Consider the following 22074-nt stretch of genomic DNA (forward strand, 5'->3'; position numbering starts at 1 on the left):
ATTTAGTTAACTCAGTTGGTTCCGGACACAGTTTCCCGACCCGTGGGAACGAGGCTCCAGGCCGGAAGTGCCCTTGGTAGGCGGCCTCCAGGCTCCGCTCCCTCAGCGCGTGCCGCCCGCCTCTCGGGTGACGTAGTTCCGGTGCGCTTGCTCCGGCTGTCTAGCTGGTCGCGTGGCGGTGACGCGGTGGCGGGAGCTGGGGTCGCGTGCTGTGCCCGGGGTGAGGGGACCCGGCGGGCGGGCTCGCGGGCCTGGCCCACGCTCCGTCCTCGGCGGTGCCTCTTCCGGCCGTCCCTTCTCCGGGGCCCCGAGAAGGCGAGCCAGGCCGCGCTCGAGGGCCCGGCATGAGGAGGGGGCATGGCCAGCGTCCCGCAGCTGGTGGACGACCTGTGCGAGGCCCTCCTGCCGGCCGCGAAGGCTCACTGTGGCCAGCGCCGCGGGAGCCGCAAGAAGGCCAAGCAGAGCCTCAAGAGGGTGGCCTACAACGTTCTGTTCACGAGCCTCTTTCAAGATGAGACCCGCAAGCTGCAGCCTGGCCTCCCGAGACTCCCGGTGAAAAACAGGATTCTCATGCTGTCCTTCGACTTGCGAGTGAGCGGCCTGGGCGCCGAGGCCGACCGCCTGGAGGAGTTGGTGGAGGAGCTGGAGGCCGCGCATCGCCGGCCGCTGGCGGAGCTGGGGTCCGTGCTGGACCTGCTGGTGCGGCTGGCGGGCAGCGGGCCCCCGCGAATGCTGCGGCGCCGGCGGGACTTCTTCCTGCACAGCCGGCCCGTCGGGAGAGACGTTCCCTACGGCGGCTACGACTGCGCCGACCTGAGCGGGATGGAGGCGGACGTGCGGTCGCTCATCTCCGGAGAGGAGTATCTGTGTCGGGACTTGGTCCGGAAGACGCTGCAGGTGATGGAGGCGGCGCCGGGCACCGGGCTGCCCGCCGTCGGGCTCTTCTCGTATGGCGACACCTGCGGGGACAGGTTTGAGAGGGACACCCGCGTCTCGCTCTTCGGAGCCCTGGTGCACAGCCGCACGGCCGACCTGGACGTCCGCCTGGACCTGCCCCCGGTGCCGGACAGCGCAGACCTCTCCGGACTGGCCATCAAGGTAGAGTGTTTGCTTCCTGCCTCCGGCTCCCCGGGCTTGGGAAGGGCCTCGTTTGACCAACTCGGGGCAAAAGGAGGACAGCTGGAGTCCGGAGCACTGGCGGCTGAGCCGTGGGACGGGGCTGCCGGTGCGGACCCCCACCCCACCCCCCTCCCGCGCAGCCCCCGGCCACGTGCCGCTTTCCTCTTGTATTTACTGTTCAGTCACTTCTTTTGCTCTCGAGTTGATGTTTAAATTCAAGTTCATGAAGGTGAAATAAATCCGGTTCCTCCCTGCGTTTCAAGTGTTCAGTAGCCATAGGTGGCAAAAAACATTTGTCCCTGCTGTTCGTGCAGTGTTATACGCTTTTTTCCCGGTAAGGTTGGATTTTTCCGTTATTAAGTAAATTGTCGTTTCCCTTTGCATTTTGCGGCTTTGCTGAAAGGGTGCTCTGTCATCGTTCAGTTATTCCTCACTGTGAGGCATTTAGATTGTTTTCAACCATAATGCTATAGCAAACATCTTGGCGGACGTGAGTTTTTCTGTGTCTATGTGATTTTTTTATGCTGGGTTCCCCAAAATGGAATTTCCAGATCGGAGACATCTTGTGAAAAATGTCATTGTAAGTTATTTTGAGGCTCGTAAGCCTCAACAAGCCTGTGTTGTGTGAAATTGGGAATTGGTAATGAATTAGTTTAATTCCTTAAATGATTCCCTAGGGGTGAAAACATGGTGTACTACTTATGTGCTTGAGAAAAATAGAAGAAACGTTCTGCCGGGTCTTTCCCATAGAGTAAATGGAAGCGTGTGGAAGCGCCCCTGGAACTCTCATCCCACTTGGGTGAAATCTAGACACCACGTCCAGGTGAAATGTCCTTTTCCCTTGGCCTCCAGGTCCCTTCGAGTGTGGATCAGTCGGAAGATGAAGGGTTCCAGTCAGCATCCAATCTGACTCCTGATTCCCAGTCTGAGCCGGGCGTGACTCCAGACATTGACCTGTGGGACGCTGTGCTCACCTATGAAGCCAGCAAGCGGAGGTGCTGGGAGCAAGTTGGATGGTTCGTGAGCTTTGCCTTGAAATGCACAGTGCCCTCCCGCCCCCCGCCCCGCCAGGTGAACCTGGCCTTTACTCAGAGAGCCCAGGTGGTTGGGATTAGGAACTTGGAAGTTTCAGTCAAGCTGTGTACAAGTTGTCTGTGCTCTAGGGGTTGAGAGAAGTGCAGGGGGGAAGGGCTCTCGGGCCTACGGAGGTTCCCACTGAACCAGTAACTCCTGCAGATCGCACTTCGCAGTCCGAGTGGTCAGTTGGCAACTGAGTTACATCCTGGCCACGGTGGCTCCCAGTCGGAGGTGTCTGAGGGCGGCCTGGCAGGCTGTGTGGTCAGTGCCGGGCATGGGGTGCTGATGAGGGAAAGTTCTTCACATCTATAGCGACTGAGGGTGGTCCTCTGGTGAGAAGTTCGGTCATCGCAGTGTTTCCCTGGTCGGTGCTCTTCCCGTCCACGGCCTCTGCACACAGGGCCTCTCAGTCTGTAGTGTGCTGGTGTCTCGCAACCTCCCGGAGTGGGGGTAGAGGACACAGTTCCCAAATGTTTGGTCCTGGGATACTCTTGTTGCATCTCATCTGCTGGCATTTCTGTGGGATGCCAGTTTGGGAAGCACTGAGTGAAAGAGTTGGGGTTCCCAGGGCGCCGAGTGCCTCCTGATGCAGCCCTGGCTCCTGCAGGGGCTCCCACGGGTGAGCACGTGCCCGGGGATGTTGTGTGGGCCCTGCTCCTGCTGGGGTCGCTTTCCTGGCGTGGTCATCTTCCCCCACGTGGATTCCTCCAGGCAGGGCCAGCTTCCTGCTTCCCCAAGCACCGTCGGTTTTGGTGGTTGTCTTGTCTTTGAGAGGCTTCTCTGCCCTGTGACTTCCTGTGAAGTCTTCACCCTGTCTTATGTGTACAGAGCAAATCTAATCACTCTGCTGTTTGCTAACCCCTCACAAGTCTAAACACTTGCCATCAAGCAGCTACTACTTTCTTTTGTAAATATTCGCTAGTGGTATTTCATTTACCAGTTCCCACTTTTCTAGGCTCAGTTTTGCAGGTCATTGCTCAGGAGACATGGTTGCTCAGCTGGTCAACATCCTCGTCCCTTTTTCTGAATGTGCTTAATCTCCTCAGTGTCCCCCGAAAGCAGAACTGGCCCCACAGCTCCAGCGTGAGGAGTACCTTGCGGTGTCCCTTCCAGGAGGACGGCAGCCAGTGCGATAGCCTGTGCCCCGCACTCCCGCAGGAGATGCCCGGCCAGCTCGCGGCTGGGCACGGCCTGAGCTCACTTCCCCAAGGCTCTTCCACTGCCTGCTTCGTCGTAACCTGCTGCCCCAACCCCTGAGGCCTGTCACTCAAGTTCATTTGGAGAATCTCGGGAACTTATTGCAGTTAAATCCCAGCCGCCTGCTAGTTTCCTGCCGGGAGCTCTGATGAATGGGCAGTTGTGGCTCCCTGTCCACCTGCAGCCCCTGGATTGTGAGCTCTGCCCTCTCCTTGAGAACCCCCAGAGGAACCCCGCCCCTGTGCTTCCCCCTGTGAGCCAGCGTTGGTCTCCCTGCTGCCAGGAGTCCTCTGCATCTGTCGCCCTTTCTGGGGAAGTGGTTTCGTTGATCTTAAAGACCATGTTCTCTGTGGGGACAAGTGTGAGTTTGTTTTCCTTCACGGACTCTCCTCCCTCAGCTCTGAGCCACCGAAAGGGTCATGTGGCCACAGTGGTTGCAGTTGACCCTGGGAGAGTGGGCAGGAGCCTAGCACTCGAGTGCGCAGTGGGATGGCGCTCGCAGCACATGCATCCCCCTGGGGACGCCCTGGAGGTCCGTTCGGAAGGACCCTGGAGCTCCGAGTCTCCTCCTTTCCTCGAGCTCTTCCTGCCCCAAGGGAGTGTGGGCTGGTGTCGTGGCCCAGCTGGGCCCCACCTGCTGATCGGGGCACTCAGGACCGGCCCGCCCGCTTCTCCTGCCCACTCGGGCTGTCCTCCACTCGGCCAACACCACTTTCCAGGGATGGAAATCAGAGGTGTGCCGCCACTCCGCCTGCCACACCTCATGGCCTCCCCATCTGGACTGTGGACCGCCGGCTCCTGCCCTCGCCCTCCCCACACTGAGCCCCAAGCACCTGGCCCCTTTCTCTTCCTGTCTCTGGGCTTTAACACAGGCTGCTCCCTCCGCCAGGGACGCTGCTCCAGGCATGGCCTTGCTCCCGGGGCCTTCCCGACCAGTGTCTCGGGTCCCTCCGGGACCCGTGTCATGGGCGGTGAGTCGTGCCTCCTTGTAGCTGCGCACCTGCCCCACGAGGACTGGGCTCGTCCTGCTCTGGCCGCTGCTCTCAGACACTTGCTGAGTGAGGGAAGGAGCGCATTATGGTGCAGTGTTCGTTAAAAAACATTTTTGGTTTTAACAAGTTCTGAGATTTTTCCCGGGCTCCTTTTATTAAGAAATTACTTTTTCCAGTGGATTTTAAAAAACAATTCTTTCATACTTTCAGTAGGGGTTGATGGTTTCCAAAGGAATATTTAAGAAGTGATACTGTCTTTTTGGCCTCTTTTGAACAGTGTGACCGGGCTTGGCAGACACTGGTAGTTCCTGAACTTCCTACAGGACCCCCATAGGCAAAGACCTCAGGGGTGGATGTGTGCCCAGAGCCACCCTCTGTGAGACCCAGCTGGCCTGATTTCTCCTGGAATTTCAGGAGACTTTTTGCTCTGTACGTTCTTTGTGCTTTTCTGGGGGGAGGGTGATAAAATGCACATAACATAAAATTTATCATCTTAACTCTTTTTAAGTGTACGGTTCAGTGGCATTAAGGACATTCACGTGGTGTGACCATCACCACCATCCGTCTCCAGAACTGTTTCATCCTCCCAAACTGAGACTCGGTCCCCATTACACACTCACTCCCCCTCCCCCTCCCCCAGCCTCTGGCCCCCACCCTTCTCCTTTCTGTCTCTGTGGTTGTGACTACTTTAGGGACCCCACAGGAGCGGGGTCACTCAGTACTTGTTCTCTTGTGACTGGCTTGTATCACAGCGGCACGCCCTCAGGGTTCCTCCATGTTGTAGCATCTGACACGTTGTGTCAGAATTTCCTTTCTTTTTAAGGCTGGATAATAGTTCCCTCGTGTGGACGGATCACGTCCTTGTCCACTCCTCTGGCGATGGTCACGTGCACTGTTGTTAATGTTCTGCTCCCAGCTTGGGTGTTGTTTCCCACGTAGAGGCCATCGCGAGTGAGTGGTCAGCCGGAGGACCACCATGTGCCCAGAGGCACTGGGCGGTGTGGGCATTTGCTGCTGCTTCTGGACCCTTTCTGTGCGGCGCCGTCTGACGGCCTGCCGGACGCTGCTGGAGGGCTGGGGGCCGTGGGGAGTCACACCTGGTCTTAGACGTTTTATGCTGTTTAACTGCTCTTGGTCCCTCCTTCTGTTCACGTCTGCTCGCTGCCCCCCTCTGTCCTCCACAGCCCGCCTGGCCACCGAGAGGAGCCCTACCTCACCGAGGCCGGAAGGGCTGCCTTCGACAGGTCCTGCCGGCTCTGCCAAGCGGGGCTGCAGGTGCTGGGCGGGGGCCTCCTGCAGGCCCCGCAGCCCGTCCTGGTGAAGGAGTGCGAGCTGGTGAAGGACGCGCTCAACATCCTGATTGGGGTCGTGTCCGCCACGTTTTCCCTCTGCCAGGTAAGGACACGCGCACACGCGACACACCTGGGCGCTGGGTGGGAGGGGGAGGGCAGCGGCCACAGAGTCCAGGGTGGCGTGTGGTTGGGAAGCCGACTTGGCCATCTGCCTGGTGATTGTCTTTTCGTTTCAGTTCTAAAAAGTATTAATTCATTAACATCCTTTTAAAAACTGAATAAAGGTAAGATGTTTCTTGCCATCAGTGAAAGAAGAGAAATGTACCTGTTTCCGCGGATCCTCGAGAAGTGTGGGGTGGGGGGCCCTCTGAGCCTTCCCTGTCGCTCTCTCCTGGCCGCGGGGGGCCTGGCTCAGCTGGGAAGTCGCTGCACTTTATCCAGCCTTTGCCTCTTGCTGGGCATTTACTGAACAAAAGAGTATGTTTACGAGAATGAAGCCTTTTGTATGTGTGGTTCTGCAACTGCTTCTTTTGTCCTGTGCCCAGTCTCTCTTTGTCTTCAGTGCACTTCCCAGGGCTGTTCTCAGGTGGAGTGTGTGCTAGAAGCACATCCTGGGCTTGGCTCAGACACGCTCCAGCCGACTCCAGGCGGTCCTGGTGCTGGTGTTGGTGCTGGTGCTGGGATGTCCTCTGGGACGCTGTTCCAGACTCCGTGTTCATGGCCTCATCGTGTTCTGTTGTGTGAATGGCCCTTCTCAATGGAGTGGAATCAACCCTCTCCACCCTTTTTAAATTGTGGTAAAACAGACGTAACTTAAAATTTACCATCTTACCCACTATTAAGTGTACTATTCAGTAGCATTAGTTACATTCACAATGTTGTGTAATCATCCCACTGTCTATTTCCAAAATTTTTCATCTTCCCAAACTGAAACTCTGTCCTCATTAAACACTGACTCCCCATTTCCCCCTCCCCCAGCCCATGGCACCCACCTTTCTACTTTCTGTCTCTGATTTTCCTCATATGAATGGAATCATACAGTGTTTGCCCTTTTGTGTCTGACTTATTTCGTTCAGCGTAATGTTCTCAGGGTTCATTCATGTTGTAACCAGTGTCAGAATTTCCTTCCTTTTTAAGGCTGAAAAGTATTCCCTGCATATATAGACCACATTTTGCTATCCATTCATCAAGTTGATGGACACTTGTGTGGATTTCACCTTTTGGCTATTGTGAATAGTGCTGTGTGAACATGGGTGCACAAGAATCTGTCTGAGTCCCAGCTTTTAGTTCATTTGGGTATATTCCTAGGAGTGGAATTGCAGTCAGTGCACGGGTCATACAGTAATTTTATGTTTAACTTTCTGAGGAACCAACAGATTATTTTCCGCCACGGCTGCACCCTTCTACACTCCCTCCAGCAGTGTCCTGGGGTTCCAGTTTTTCTGCATCCTTACCAATACTTATCCCCCACCCCTTTTTTGGTAAATAATAGCCATCCCAGTGGGTGTGAAGTGGTATCTCATTGTAGTTTAGATTTGCATTTTTATCATGACTAATGATGCTGAGCATTTTTTTTTTTAAGATTTTTTTCCCTTTTTGTTTTTAATTAATTAATTCCTGGCCGCGTTGGGTCTTCGTTGCTATGCGCAGACCTTCTCTGGTTGTGGTGAGCGGGGCTACTCTTCGTTGCGATGCACAGGCTTCTCATCGCGGTGGCTTCTTTTGTTGTGGAGCATGGTCTCTAGGCACATGGGCTTCAGTAGTTGTGGCACACAGACTCAGTAGTTGTGGCACACGGGCTTGTTTGCTCCATGGTATGTGGGATCTTCCTGGACCAGGGCTCCAACACGTGTCCCCTGCATTGACAGGCGGATTCTTAAGCACTGTGCCACCAGGGAAGTCCCAAGCATTTTTTCATGGGTATATCTTTTTTGAAGAAATGTCTATTCTAGTCCTTTGCCTTTTTTGTTTGTTTGTTTTTGGGTTTAGAGAACAGAAATGTATTTTCCCATAGTTTTGGATGCTGGAGGTACAATATTAAGGTGCTTGCAGAATTAATTTCTCCTGAGGCCTTTCTCCTTGGCTTTCAGACAGCTGCTTTCTTACTGTGTCCTCACATGTCCTTTGCCCATTTTTGAATTGGGCTGTTTAGTTGTAGGAGTTCTTTATACATTCTGGATATTAATCCCTTATCAGATATATGATTTGCAAATATTTTCTCCCATTCTGTAGGTTGTTTTTTCATTCTCTTTGATAGTATCCTTTGAAGTACAAAAGTTTTTTTTTTTTTTTTTCTTTTTGCGGTATGCGGGCCTCTCACTGTTGTGGCCTCTCCCGTTGCGGAGCACAGGCTCCGGATGCGCAGGCCCAGCGGCCATGGCTCACGGGCCCAGCCGCTCCGCGGCATGTGGGATCCTCCCAGACCGGGGCACGAACCCGTATCCCCTGCATCGGCAGGCGGACTCTCAACCACTGCGCCACCAGGGAGGCCCCAAAAGTTTTTAATTTTTTTTTTTTTTTTTTTTTTTTTGCTGTACGCGGGCCTCTCACTGCTGTGGCCTCTCCCATTGCGGAGCACAGGCTCCGGACACACAGGCTCCGCGGCCATGGCTCGCGGGCCCAGCCGCTCCGCGGCATGTGGGATCTTCCGGGATCGGGGCACGAACCCGTGTCCCCTGCATCGGCAGGCGGACTCTCAACCACTGCGCCACCAGGGAAGCCCAAGTTTTTAATTTTGATGAAGTTTTTTTTTTTCTTTTGTTGCCTGTACCTTTGGTGTCATATTTGAGAAATCGCCAAATTCAAGGCCTCTATGTTTCCTTCCAAGAGTTTATTGTTTTAGCTTTTAAGTTTAGATATTTGATCTATTTTGAGTTAATTTTGTATATGGTGCAGGGGGAGGGTCCAACTCAGATCTTTTGCATGTGGATATTCTGTTTACCGTGCACCATTTGTTGAAAAGACTGTTCTTTCCCCATTGTATAGTCTTGGTGGTATCCTTATGCATTAATTGACCGTATATGTGAGTGTTTATTTTTGGACTCCGTTCTGTTCCGCTGGTCTTCATGTCTGTCCTAATGTCAGTACTACACTGTTCTGTTTTTTGGGGCTGCTGTGCCGCACAGCTTGTGGGATCTCAGTTCCCTGACCAGGGATTGAACCCGGCCCACGGCAGTGAAAGCGCCAAGTCCTAACCACTAGGGCAGCAGGGAACTCCCCAAGTTCTACACTGTTTTGATTACTGTAACTTTGTAGGAAGTTTTGACCTTGGGAGGTGTGAGTTCTCCAACTTTTTTTTAAGATTGTTGTGGTTATTCAGGGTCCCTTGCAATACCATTATGAAGTTTAGAATGGTTTTTCCTATTTCTGCTAAAAACACCATTGGGATATTGATAGGGATTGCATTGCATCCATAGATCGATTTGGGTGTATTATTATTATTTTTGGCCACACACACACAGCATGTGGGATATTAGTTCCCTGACCAGGGATTGAACCCGTGCCCCCTGCAGTGGAAGTGCTGAGTCTTAACCACTGGACTGCCAGGGAATTCCCTGGGTGTATTATTATCCTAACATTATTAGACATTCCAGTCCATGAACATCGGATGTCTTCACATTTATTTAGGTCTTTAATTTCTTTCAGCAATGTTTTCTAGTTTTCACTATAACCAGTCTTTTGCCTTCTCAGTTAAATTTATCTCTTAAGTATTTTATTCTTATATTACACTAGTAAATGGAATTGTTTTCTTAGTTTCCTTTATTTGGATTGTTCGTTGCTAGTGTATAGAAATACAACTGATCTTTGTTTGTTGATTTCATATCCTGGAACTTTGCTGAATTCGTTTATAGCTCTAACAGGTGTTTTGTAGATTCTTTAGCATTTTCTGTATGTAAGATGATGTCATCTGCAGACAGATAATTTTCTTCCTCCTTTCCAATTTGGATACTAAAATGTCTCCTTCTTGCCTAATTGCTCTGGCTGGGACTTCCAGTATTCTGTTGAACAGAAGTGGTGAAACAGGCATCCTTGCCTTGTTCCTTATCCTTGGGGGAAAGCTTTCAGTCTCTCACCACTGAGTGTCATGTGAGCTGTGGGTTTTTGACACGTGGCCTTTATCCTGTTGAGAAAGTTCCATTCTTTTCCTAGTTTATTGAGTGTTTTTATCATGAAAAAGTATTGAGTTTTGTCAGTTGTTTTTTTTGCATCAGCTGAGATGATCATATATAATTTTTTCCTTCGTTCTATTAGTGTGGTGTATTACATTGATTTTCTAAAAATAAATTTATTCATTTATTTTTGGCTACCTTGGGTCTTCATTGCTGCGTGTGGGCTTTCTCTAGCTGTGGAAAGCCAGGGGCTACTCTTCATTGCGGTGCGCGTGCTTCTCATTGCAGTGGCTTCTCTTGCTGTGGAGCATGGGCTCTAGGTGCGCGGGCTTCAGTAGTTGTGGCATGCGGGCTCAGTAGTTGTGGCTCGTGGGCTCTAGAGTGCAGGCTCTGTAGTTACGGCGCATGGGCTTAGTTGCTCTGTGGCATGTGGGATCTTCCCGGACCAGGGATCAAACCTGTGTCCCCTGCATTGGCAGGGGGATTCTTAACCACTGCGCCACCAGGGAGGTCCCTACATTGATTTTTGTATGTTGAACTACCCTTGCATTCCTGAGATAAAACCCACGTGGTCATGGTGTATAATCCTTTAACATGCTGATAGATTCAGTTTGTTAAGATTTTATCAAGGATTTTTGCATCTGTGTTCATAAGGGATGTTGACCTGTAGTCTTTTCCTTGTAATGTCTTTATCTTGCTTTGGCATCAGGGCAATACTGGCCTCTTAGAATTAGGAAGTGTTCCCTCCTCTTTAATTTTTGGAAGAGTTTAAGAATAACTGGTGGTAGTTCTTTAATTGTGTGGTAGGATTTACCAGTGAAGCCATATGGTGTTAGACTTTTCACTTTTGGGTTTTTGTTGATTTTATTTTCTTTAAATTGTAAAATTCACACGACATTAACATTTATCACCTTAACTTGTTGGGAGGTGTTGTGCTGGTCCCAGCCTATTTTTTTCCAATTAATTAATTAATTAATTAATTTAAGGCTGCGTTGGGTCTTCGTTGCTGCGTGCAGGCTTCCTCTAGTTGTGGCGATCGGGGGCTACTCTTTGTTGTGGTGCGTGGGCTTCTTATAGTGGTGGCTTATCTCGTTGCGGAGCACGGTATTTGTGGTGTGCAAGCTCAGTAGCTCCACGGCATGTGAGATCTTCCTGGACCAGAGCTCGAATCGTGTCCCCTGCACTGGCAGGCTGATTCTTAACCACTGCGCCACCAGGGAAGCCCCTCTATTCCCTTTTTTACTGTTTCTCTTCTTCTGTTAGCTTTGGGTTTCATTTGCTCTTTTTCCACTTCATTAAGGTATACAGTGTGGGTATTTATTTGAGACCTTTCTTTTTAATGCAGGTACCTGCAGCTGTACGTTTTCCTGTTCACACTGCTTTCACTGCATCCCACAAGTTTGCTTGCAGTCAGCCCTCTCTTAGGTTGTTTCCGTGCTCTGCGGTTGTAAACCATATTGTGGGGGACATGCCATGGCAGATATTTGTGTGCCTTTTCCATTATTCCTTGGGACAGGTGCCTGGGAGTTGAATTGCCAGATCTAACGGCAAGCACTTTCTTACAGCCTCAGCCCCAAGCAGGTGTTTGTGTGCATTCCTCAGGTAGCTTGGAAGGCCTTCTGCCCCCTACACCCTTTCCTGTGTGTGTATCTGGGTCGGGGCACCTGGTCTTGGGGGTGCTGCGGGCAGTGCTGTGGTTGGGTGCACAGGTGGAATGGGATGCAGCACCACGTTGGGCTCTGGGTGCCCGGCCCCAGTGACCTCCCCTTTGTCCTGTCCAGCCAGCTCAGGCCTTCACGGTGAAGCAGGGTGTCCATGTCTCAGGAGCATCCCCCGAGAGCATCAGCAGCCTCCTCTCGGAGGTGGCCGAGTGCGGGACCCACTACGCACGCCTGAGCCACTTCTCTCTGCAGCCTGTGCTGGACTCCTCGTGCAGTGAGGGCCTCGTGTTCCAGGTACGGCCTCGCCTCGTGCTGCTGCAGGTGTGCCTGAGAGCTGTCCACAGCTCCTGCACCAGGGCCTCTGAGCACAAACGGTGTTCTCCTCGGTGATGTCCAAAATCCGTCAGTTACCCTTCAGGAATGGGGTGGCCGGCGATTATGTCTTACCTGGCCCGTCACTTCACTGAAAACTTGGGGCAGACACGTTGGGGCCACGAGAGAGCGCGAGGCAGGTGTGGCCAGTGCTGGGGGCCCCGGGGGCAGGCCAGGCGGTGTGGGGTGGGCCCATGCTGCCTGTTCCCCACTGGGTCCCTGGCGTGGGGCTGAACCGGGTCCTCTTGAAAGCCTTGTTTTTGGCCCATTCGCTGGCCACAGCCCCCAGGACAGCGGGGGCAGCTGTGTGGGAGGGGCATCCAGACTGAGAGAAGGGTGCGGGCACCGCAGCGGGGTTGCTGGGGTGACGTGACGAGGCTCAGGTTCTAGGATGGGTCCCAGTGGGGCTGGGAGGGCAGAAGGAAATCAAGACAGGACTGCTGTGCCGGCTCTCTGGGGTGTGAGGGCGGGACGGCTCTCTCCTTGCTGGTGGGTGCCTGACGTTTGTTCTGGAGTGTTCCACGCAGACCTCCTGGAACGGCGTGAGCTGAGCTGGGGACATACTTCTGTGGTGCTGCCCAGGACACGTGTGTCCTCGAGACCCCAGTGATCTGGGCAGCCAGAGACCCTCTGAGGGCTGGCGTCTGTGCACAGAGCCCAGCTGCTTGGGATCTGCAGGGTCCGATTTCCCGGTGCAGCTGGCCCTGGCTGCGGGGACAGGATTTGCAGTGGCCTCGGGCTTCCGGCCAGGCTTGGTGTCTGCACGTGACCCACAGATGCCCATTCCTTGGAACACGGGGCCCCAGGGTTGGGGGTGGAAGCCCTGCCTTTTGCCTGCACCGGCTCGTCCTCTGGTTCTGAGCTTGGTGGCAGTGCCCCAAGTGCCTGGCCGTCCTCCTCCAAGCCCCCTGCCCCGCAGGCCTTCACCAGCGGCCTGAGGAGGTACCTGCAGTACTACCGGGCCTGTGTGCTCTCCACCCCGCCCACCCTGAGCCTCCTCGCCATTGCCTTTCTCTTCAAGAAACTGGGCCGGCAGCTCAGGTGAGCCTCAGCATGGCAGCCTGGTAGCTGGGCAGGTGTGGGGCTTGCTGGGTGGTGGGCGGCCATGAAAACAGCCCTCCTGGTGGACATCTGGACAGCCCCTTGACCCGGGTGAGTTCACGAGGTACTGGGCGCTGTCTGTTGGCAGCCCACCATGCGGGCCCTGCCCAGGATCGGGGGCTCCTGCCTGACAGGCACACAGGGTGCCTACAGACAGACCCGGCCCCTGGCACCCAGGAGCCAGTTAGTAAACGCCAGGCCGAGGCCTGCTGGCAGGTGCCACCTGGAGAAGGCAAAGTGGGGGGCTGGGGCGGGCTGAGGGTATCAGTGGGAGAGGAGTTCTTGCAGGCAGAGGGGCAGGAGTGTGGAGGTCCCGGGGCTGGAGATGGGAGCCTGGGGGCGTCTGGAGGGCGCTGTCGGGGGCTGCGCTGCCATGTGGAGCACGGCCTGAAGCAGGGTGTTGGGGGCGAGGGCCCCGAGGGGGACTTGGCAGCCATCCAGGGCAGAGGAGGTGGCAGCCTGGGGGAGGCTGGAGAGTGGCAGGTTTGGGGAAGGGTTGTGGACTCAGGGGAATTCAGTCTTGGCCAGACCTGGGGAGGAGGTGGAGATGCGTGGGGTGCCCTGGGAGGGGCCCGGCAGGAGGCTCACACCTGAGGTCCTTGAGGTGCAGGTGGTTTTAAAGTCAGACCATCTGGACAGGCAGAGGAGGGCCTGGGACGTGTTCTGCTCACCTGCTCTCACTGGCCTGTGTGTCCAGGTACCTGGCTGAGCTCTGCGGTGTCGGCACTGGACTCCTGGGCGCTGGGGGTGGAGCGCCCGGGGCTGCGTTCCCCACTGTGAGTCTGGGTTCCTGCCGGGTGTGGGGGACGGGCAGGGCTCCCCGCCTGCTGTCTGCCGTGTGCGCTGAGCCCTCCCCTTGCCGCCTCCAGGGGGTGAAGCTGCTCTCCTACCTCTACCAGGAGGCCCTGGATAACTGCAGCAACGAGCACTACCCGGTCCTGCTGTCTCTGCTGAAGACCAGCTGCGAGCCCTACACGCGGTGGGGGCCACGCTCAGCCCTAACACGTTCGAGCTCGTCCTCGCGTCAGGGCGCCTGCTCAGCGCAGGGATCAGAGACCGGGGTGGCGCGGGGAGGGCAGGATGGGGGGTTCGGACTGTGGGCACAGGGGCGCAGCTCTCTACCCCCGTGAGTGCCACCCACCTCACCACTGGCCCACCCACCCTGGCAGGTTCATCCACGACTGGGTGTACAGTGGGGTCTTCAGAGACGTTTACGGCGAGTTCATGATCCAGGTGAACCATGAGTACTTGGGCTTCAGAGGTAGGTGGTGGCCGGCTGCCGGCTGGGACCCCACACCCTCAGGTGGGTCAGGGCTGTGGTTGGACGCAGACCCGGCTGTCCTGTCCCACATGTAGATAAGTTTTACTGGACCCATGGCTATGTGCTCATTTCCAAAGAGGTGGAGGACTGCGTCCCCGTGTTCCTGAGGCACATTGCCCACGACGTGTATGTCTGCGGGAAGACCATCAACCTGCTGAAGCTCTGCTGCCCCCGGGTGAGGAGGGGCCGGCACGCGCCACCCGCAGTGTGCTGCCTGCTCGTCGTCTGCCAGCCCCCGGCCCCCTGCGGCCTGGCCATCTGTCCTTAGCTCTGGGTCAGCTGTGTTGGAGCAGGGGTCGTGGTGACCTCTCCCTCAGTTTCTCTTGAGAGTTTCACGAGCTCAACTTCGGTTGAGTTTCTGGACACTCGTTCAAAGACGGGAGGAGAGCTGAGAGCGTTTCAGAGGCCGGGGGGCAGTGGGCTCCTCCCTGCCCTCCTCCGCATTGGAAACTGCCCCGGCAGGACAGGGATGGGCCGCGTCGCCAGGAAGGTGGACCCAGGGAGTCGTGTGTAGGGGTCACAGGGCTTGGCTGTGCTCCGTGCGGCTGAGGCTCTGTGGAAGATGGCCAGGTGGCAGTGGTGGGGTGTGGACCGGCAGCCTCTGCCTGGAGGTGGTGTCTGATGTCTGAGCAGGCTGGCCAGGTGTGTGGACCTGGGGGTTCCTGGCAGTGGAACCGCCGGGTGCAGGCCGGATCAGGGGGCAGCAGCCGGCTGAGTGCAGGGCTGATGATCAGACTGGAGTGGCCAGGACAGGCTCAGGGCTGGGTGGAAGCGGCCCATGCAGGGGAGGAGACCCATATCGGTGAGCCCCCAGGAGCAGCCTAGAGGTCGGCTGCGGGGAGGTGGGGCTCTGGGGAGGGCGCGACGACATGGTGGGCTTGGCCCTGGGGAGAGGGCGTGGCGGCTGGGGCAGTCCTGTCTGAGCTGATCTTAGGAAGTGCGTGTGGGTGTGTCCGGCTCTGGGCAGCTTCTTCTGAAGTGTTGTTTGTGGGAGCCAGACCTGGCTTCTGCCACAGGGCAGCCTTGTCCTGGGCCGAAACCCACCCAGCCTGTGACGTCCTGGAGCCGCGGAGGATGTCAGCGAGGGGTGCAGTGTCTCTGAGGAAGCAGGCTGTCCGCGTGGGTCGCCAGAAACAGGGAGGCAGAGAGGGGTGTGGGTCTGAGTGCCTGTGGGCTCATGGCAGGTCCTCCCTCCTTGGCAGCATTACCTCTGCTGCTCCGATGTCCCGGTCCCTCGCATCTCGGTGATCTTCTCCCTCGAGGAGCTGAAGGACATCGAGAAGGACTGTGCCATCTACGTGGGCCGGATGGAGAGGGTGGCGCGCCACAGCTCCATCAGCAAGGAGGAGAAGGTGAGCGAGGGGGGCACCTTGGGCCACGGGCCTTTCCTTGCACCTCCCCCTCTCTCCTCCCAGAGTGGGCTGGACAGTGGGCTCCGCTCCTGCTCAGGAGGGGCAGGTGTACTGGGGCCCAAGCTTTGCGCCTCCTGTGGACTGGGGAGGGGTTTGATGGAAAGTCCTTCCTGGCCTGGCACCTGGTGGGCAGCAGGGAGATGTGGGTTGGGCAGACCCCAGAGAGCAAGTGGCGGGGGGTGAGCGTTGGAGGTGCAGAGGAGGCCGTATACCCTGCTGGGGCGGCCTGGCCTAGCCCTCTGTCCCTGCAGGGAAGCCCGTCACCTTCAGGGTAGGCATACAGGCCTGGGATCTTGGCCCCAGATTGCTCTGGGAGAGTGTGTCGATTGCCTGGGAACCAGCCTCACCACTGTGTGGGGTGGGCACTGTGCCCCCAGAGCCCACCCAGGGTCTGAGCGGACCTCTCTCCCAGGCCATCCCAGGGGCACGGGAGGGAGGATTAGATGCATCAATCACTGGTGGTCTTTTTCAGGAATTACGAATGGAAATTGCAAAACAAGAATTAATTGTCCAGGCCCGGGAAGCGGCGTCCAGGGTCCTGAGCGCGCTCAGTGGTGCGTGTGGCTCGGGTCCCCCCTCTGTGTCGGGGGGCTGCCTTCCGGGGCTCCTCATAACGCGCCACTTACTCTCTTGTCGCAGATCGGCAGCTGTCTGAGCGGATGGCCTTGGATGCCCAGAAGCGAGAGCAGTTTCAGAGGCTGAAGGAGCAGTTTCTGAAGGACCGGGAGGTGGGTGGGGTTGGCCCGGGGGTGGCACAGGCTCGGGGAGGCGGCATCACCAACGGGGCCGCCGGGGGGTATTGTGCAGCGTCGCCAGGCGGCCAGGCAGGAGGAGCTGGATGATGACTTCAGCTACGCCCGCGAGCTCCGGGACCGGCAGAGGAGGCTGAAGGCCCTGGAGGAGCAGCTGGAGAGGAAGGCCAGGTAGGCGGCCGCGGGCGCAGTGGCCACTCCGGGTCGGCCTCCCTGGGACGAGGGCACCGCAGGGACACCGTGGCTCGTTTGATCTTTGTGATGGGCCTTTACCTTTTATTTTGAAACCTTTCAGGTGTACGTTCAGGCCGGAAGAGTAGTGGTCTGAACTCAGAATGTCTTCTTGCGGTCGGTTTGTGTGGGTTGGGATTCAGGATCGGGCCACACACTGTGTTCCTGTCGCCTCTCTGTCTCTTTGTTTCTTTTAAGTAAAACAGCTCCTGTTTTTCTAATTCTTAAACCTATTAGCAGCTTGACAGAGACAGGAATTTCTCCAGCACAGTATCTGAGAGTCTGTCTCTTGCTGTGCCATCAGCTTGTCCCACCCTCCCCTGCATTTCCCATAAGCTGGCAGCAGAGCTGGCATCTTGAAGGGGGGGCCCTTTGTGGGAGGGCTGTCCCTTCCTACTCATCGTCTCGGGGTCTCAGTTGTCCTGACCTTGGGAACGGTTTATGGAGCTGTGACGGAGCCAGCAAGTGATGAGTGCATGTATGCCTGTGCACGTGCATCCGTGCTGTCTTGTGTGTACATACGTGTGTGTGTGTGCATGTGAGTAGACGTTATTCACCTGTTTACATGAGGAGGAAACTAGGTGTAGAGGCTGTGTCACTGGCCTGTGGCAACCGAATTAAAAATGGCCGGTCCAGGTTTGAAACCAGTTTCCTGATGGCGAGAGGATCAAAATCGTTGGGTGTTAACATGCCAGGCCAGCTTTGAATTAAGCAAATAAAATGTTTACACTGCACCCTGTATACCCTTTTGCATTAATAATCAGTTCTCTGGGGTTTGCACCAGCAGAACGGGAAGTTACCTTTTATGCAGCTGAGGAAGCGAGGCCTTACCTCCTAGAGGGCCTGGGCAGCCCCTGGCCCCTCGCCAGTCCCTCTGCTTCAGGTTGTGTAGGGGCTCATTCTGGTGTTTACTCAGCAGAGTGAATTCACTGGGCCTGCCCGCTGGGGGCTCCTAGTCTGGGGGCCAGAAAGACCTGCCCAGTGAGGTCCCTGTAGGTGTTGCGGGACCAGCTGCCTGCCCGGGGAAGGCACTGGGCATGTGGACTGCCCATCAGGGGCCTCTGCCACGGAGAGCATCCAGCCCACAGGGCACTGGCTGGACAGTGGGGTGACCATGGTGATCGGTCCTCTCTCGGTGGCTACAGGCAGGCACTGGTGGATCATTACAGCAAGTTGTCTGCAGAGGCAGCTCGCCGGGAGCAAAAGGCGCTGTGGAAGGTCCAGAGGCACAGATTGGCCGGCGCTCGGCTTCGTTTTCTCTTAGAAGATCAGAAACGCATTCAGGTAGCGCTGCCGTTCACACGGGAGCTCTTCCCCGGCCCCCCGGGGACTCAGAAGCCCCTGAGGTCGCACGCAGACCTTCCTGTGTGCCCGCTGGAGGAGGATGAGTAAGGCTCTCCTCACGTGTTCAGAGGGGTCGTGACTGGGAGAGGCTGTGCTGCCCTCAGACGACACAGGTGGTGCTGGGCGCCAGCCGGGCTGTGAGCCAAGTGCCGCGTGAGCCCCGCCGCGTCGCGGTGCCGACAGTTGCGGGCAGTGGGGCTGTGGCTTCCACCCCCACGGCTGCGGCCACACATCCTGCTGGTTGAATTTCAGGAGCTGCTGGAAGACATGGCGGAGGGGAAGCCCCTGGAGCCGCTGGCCATCCTCCCAGGTGCCCGCTCCCAGGTGAGTGCCCGCTCCCGGGCGAGGGGCCAGGGCAGGATCCAGGGCGCATAGGATGGGGCTCGGAGTTGGCTGCCCCGTGCCTGGCCTGTGTCCCCACTGCCCCCCTATCGTGGGTTTTGGTGCTGGGTACAGAACTGAACTCGGGGGACAGAGCCAGATAGGGAGGGACCAACGCGCACTTGTGTTTCAGGCGTCCTTTCTGGGCCCCGAGCACCCAGGTGGAGGTGGCAGCTGTGATCCTGGGCACGAGGGGCGGCACGAGGCTGTCCGGGACAGCCCCGACGGGCAGGGCATGCTGACGCCGAAGCCCCTCGAGCCTCCAGCAGCTGGGGCCTGCGGCTCAGGGCCAGGAGCGGGCCTGCTGTCAGAGCAGGCGGAGGAGCCGGGGCCGTTCTCTGTGGGCCTCAGCATCCAAGACTTCCTGCCCACGGCCCAGGGGGCTGAGCAGCCTGTGCTCACCAGTGCGGCCCCCATCCTGGACGAGGCGCTGCAGACCATCGGCTCGGACCTGCCTCCCCTGGCTCCGTCCGCAGCAGTGGACACAGGGCCCTCCGGGCCACAGGAGTACGATTTCAGAACCATCCTGAGGCCATCTGTGGCCGCCCCAGCTTCCCCAGGGGCCCTCCAGACTGCAGGAGGCAGCTTGGGCAGTGAGGGGCAGCGGCTGCGGGAGGACACTCACGTGCGGCTGGACACGAGTGTCCCTGATGGGCGGGTGGCTCTGCCTTACGCGCACCCCCCTCAGCACCCCTCCCGCCAGGAGGAGAGCAGCCAGGCCATGGGGCAGCTATGTGGGCAAGTGGCAGCAGAGCCTGGTGTTCCCACAGAGGGTTATGCTTCTGGAATGGCTCCCTCCCAGCCACGGTGGAACGTCCACGGACATGTGTCTGATGCCAGCATCAGGGTGGGGGAGAACGTGTGGGATGTGGCCCCCTCCCGGCCACGGTGGAACGTCCACGGACACGTGTCTGATGCCAGCATCAGGGTGGGGGAAAATGTGTGGGATGTGGCCCCCTCCCGGCCACGGTGGAACGTCCACGGGCACGTGTCTGATGCCAGCATCAGGGTGGGGGAGAACGTATGGGATGTGGTCCCCTCCCGGCCACGGTGGAACGTCCACGGGCACGTGTCTCAGTCCAGTGTGATGCTGGGGGTAGTCTCAGGGGAAGCCGAGCCCAATGTGCCTGGGCACCCCTGGGCGCCCCCTGACCATGGGTCCCAGTTAGGCCTCAGCTTGGGAGCCCAGAGCCCTGCCCAGGAACATGAGCCACGGCTGCCTGCAGAGACGGCCTTAGGCGGCTCCGGCGCACAAGTGGCTCGACCTGGCTCTGGCCGTGGGGAGAAGACTGGCCTGCAGGCCTTGCTGTCTGCGGAGGCTGCACCCACTGCTCTGGAAGACAGTATCCCTGAGGAGCCAGGTCAGTGGGGCCCCCAGGGCTGTCCTGTGACGGGGGGCGTCCGTGAGCCCGGGGTGGGGGGCGGTGGGGAGGGCGGGTGAGAAGCTGGCTGCCCCGGGGACTTGGTGGGGTGCTGCCCTGCGGCAGGTGCTGGGCCCTGACGCCCCCTCCCACCCCATTTGTTCCGCTCAGGCCCGGGGGTGAGTGGGGACTCCCAGGACCTCTCTCCAAGTGGCCCTCCGAGCTCACAGGTCAGGGCAGACGTGGTGAGGGGCTGGGGATTAGGAGTCGGGGGAGCGTGTGCTGCTGGTGGGCCCCCTGCCCCCACCCCCACCTGGCCTGTCGTGGGCAGCGAGGGCTCTGTCCCGGGACTGGTCAGCACGTGGGGTATTCCCCCCGCCCGGTCCGTCCTCTTCCACACGAGGGGAACGGGCGGGTTCCTTGAGGCTGGGTTGTCTCAGGAGGGCGTGGACACCCGGAGCAGCCCAGGCCCCGGCGAGGAGGCGGCCCAGCGCTGGGACAGGGAGCAGGCCTACTTGGCGGGCTTGGCGGGGCAGTACTGCCTGGAGCAGTACCCGGACAGCTACGAGGCCATGTGTGAGTGGGCTGGCCGTGGCGGGAGGGAGCCTGGCCGGTGTGTCCCTGGTGCGGGACCGTGGTCTGTGTCACCCCTGCAGCAGAGCCTCCCGTTGCCCGCCTCCTGCACCACGGGCTTCCCCGAGCTTTTGGCCTCCCCGAGGATGCCGGGGCCCAGTCAGATGCAGACGCGAGTGCTGTGCAGCTGAGCGAACTGCTGCCGCTGCCCGTGCTCATGAAGCACTCCATCACGGCCCCGCTGGCTGCCCAGTGAGTGCCCGCCCCTCCCGGCCCTCCCCACCCGGCCCTCCCTGCCTTGCCGGCCAGTGACGCCAGGCCCCTCCCGCCAGCGTCTCCCTGGTGAACAAGGCCGCGGTCGACTACTTCTTCGTGGAGCTGCACCTCGGGGCGCACTTCGAGGCGCTGCGGCACTTCCTGCTGATGGAGGACGGGGAGTTTGCGCAGTCCCTCAGCGACCTGCTCTTTGAGAAGGTGACCCCGCGTGGGGCGGGCACAGGTGGGGCTGTGGGAGGGGGTCCGGAGGCCTCGGGACACCTTGGGACACCCGTGCCCTGCCGCTGCAGCTTGGGGCGGGACAGACGCCTGGGGAGCTCCTGAGCCCGCTGGTGCTCAACTCCGTGCTGAGCAAGGCCCTGCAGTACAGCCTGCACGGCGACACCCCGCACGCCGCCAACCTCTCCTTTGCCCTCAAGTTCCTGCCTGAGACGTTTGCCCCCAATGCCCCGGACGTGCTGAGCTGCCTGGAGCTCAGGTACAAGGTGAGTACGGCCCCCTTGTGCAGATGGGTGGGGGACGGTCCCGGGACGCAGGGCGTGCTAAGTCGGCTTCCCTGGCAGGTTGACTGGCCCCTCAACATCGTGGTCACTGAGGGCTGCTTGAGCAGGTACAGCGGCATTTTCTCCTTCCTGTTGCAGCTGAAGCTCATGATGTGGACACTTAAGGATGTCTGCTTCCACCTCAAGCGCACAGGTGAGCCTGGCGGGGCCCTGGTGTCCCCTCAGCCCGTGGCCGTACCTCAACACCCTCCCCCTCCCCCGCAGCACGGGTGAGCCACGCAGCCGGCTCGGTACAGTTCCGCCAGCTGCAGCTGTTCAAACACGAGATGCAGCACTTTGTGAAGGTCATCCAGGGCTACATCGCCAACCAGATCCTGCATGTCACCTGGTGCGAGTTCCAGGCCAGGCTGGCCTCAGTGGGCGACCTAGAGGAGATCCAGCGCGCCCATGCCGAGTACCTGCACAAGGCTGTCTTCAGGTGAGGTGCGGGGCCGGGGCCGCGTCCCCCGTGTCGGGCGCGCTCACCGCAGCCCTCGCCTTGCTCCCCAGGGGCCTGCTGACGGAGAAGGCGGCGCCTGTCATGAACATCATCCACAGCATCTTCAGCCTGGTCCTCAAGTTCCGCAGCCAGCTCATCTCCCAGCCCTGGGGCCCGGCCAGCGGCCCCCGCGGCCCCGAGCACCCCAACTTCGCCCTCCTGCAGCAGTCCTACAGCACCTTCAAGTACTACTCCCACTTCCTTTTCAAAGGTGACCCCTCCCCTGGGGCCGGGCAGGGACAGGTGGGGTGGGGGCGGGGCTGAGCTGCTCACTGACCCCTCCCTCCAGTGGTGAGCAAGCTGGTGAACCGAGGCTACCAGCCCCACCTGGAGGACTTCCTGCTGCGCATCAACTTCAACAGTTACTACCAGGACGCTTGAGGCCTGTGTGGCCCTGGCGGGTGCCTGGGCTGGAATAAAGGTGCTGCCCGCCCTACTCATGCCTCTCTCTACTGGGCGGGT

At 58.1% G+C, this 22074-nt stretch overlaps 1 protein-coding gene across 4 annotated transcripts; it reads left to right on the forward strand.

Annotated features, from left to right (window-relative positions):
* Positions 1–163: 163 nt before the first annotated feature.
* On the forward strand, positions 164–22048 carry TUBGCP6 (tubulin gamma complex component 6). 4 transcript variants are annotated; one of them, XM_060114060.1, is made up of 25 exons: positions 164–1098; positions 1972–2135; positions 5570–5780; positions 11568–11741; positions 12739–12860; positions 13618–13696; positions 13790–13899; positions 14090–14181; positions 14277–14416; positions 15444–15593; positions 16126–16207; positions 16293–16381; positions 16461–16576; positions 17782–17920; positions 18233–18304; positions 18495–19722; positions 19894–19952; positions 20163–20298; positions 20379–20547; positions 20628–20769; positions 20862–21056; positions 21135–21267; positions 21339–21552; positions 21624–21823; positions 21902–22048. In XM_060114060.1, the coding sequence occupies exons 1-25, from the start codon at positions 358–360 to the stop codon at positions 21991–21993; spliced, it is 5049 nt and encodes a 1682-aa protein (XP_059970043.1). In that variant the 5' UTR covers positions 164–357; the 3' UTR covers positions 21994–22048. The 4 variants fall into 4 exon arrangements, with proteins under 4 accessions (XP_059970043.1, XP_059970040.1, XP_059970042.1 ...); XM_060114057.1 differs by having other exon boundaries at positions 19894–20298; XM_060114059.1 differs by having other exon boundaries at positions 19894–20298; positions 21213–21267.
* The last annotated feature ends 26 nt before the right edge of the window (positions 22049–22074 follow it).

Source organism: Mesoplodon densirostris, chromosome 11 (genome assembly GCF_025265405.1).
Source record: "Mesoplodon densirostris isolate mMesDen1 chromosome 11, mMesDen1 primary haplotype, whole genome shotgun sequence".
Taxonomy (NCBI): domain Eukaryota; kingdom Metazoa; phylum Chordata; class Mammalia; order Artiodactyla; family Ziphiidae; genus Mesoplodon; species Mesoplodon densirostris.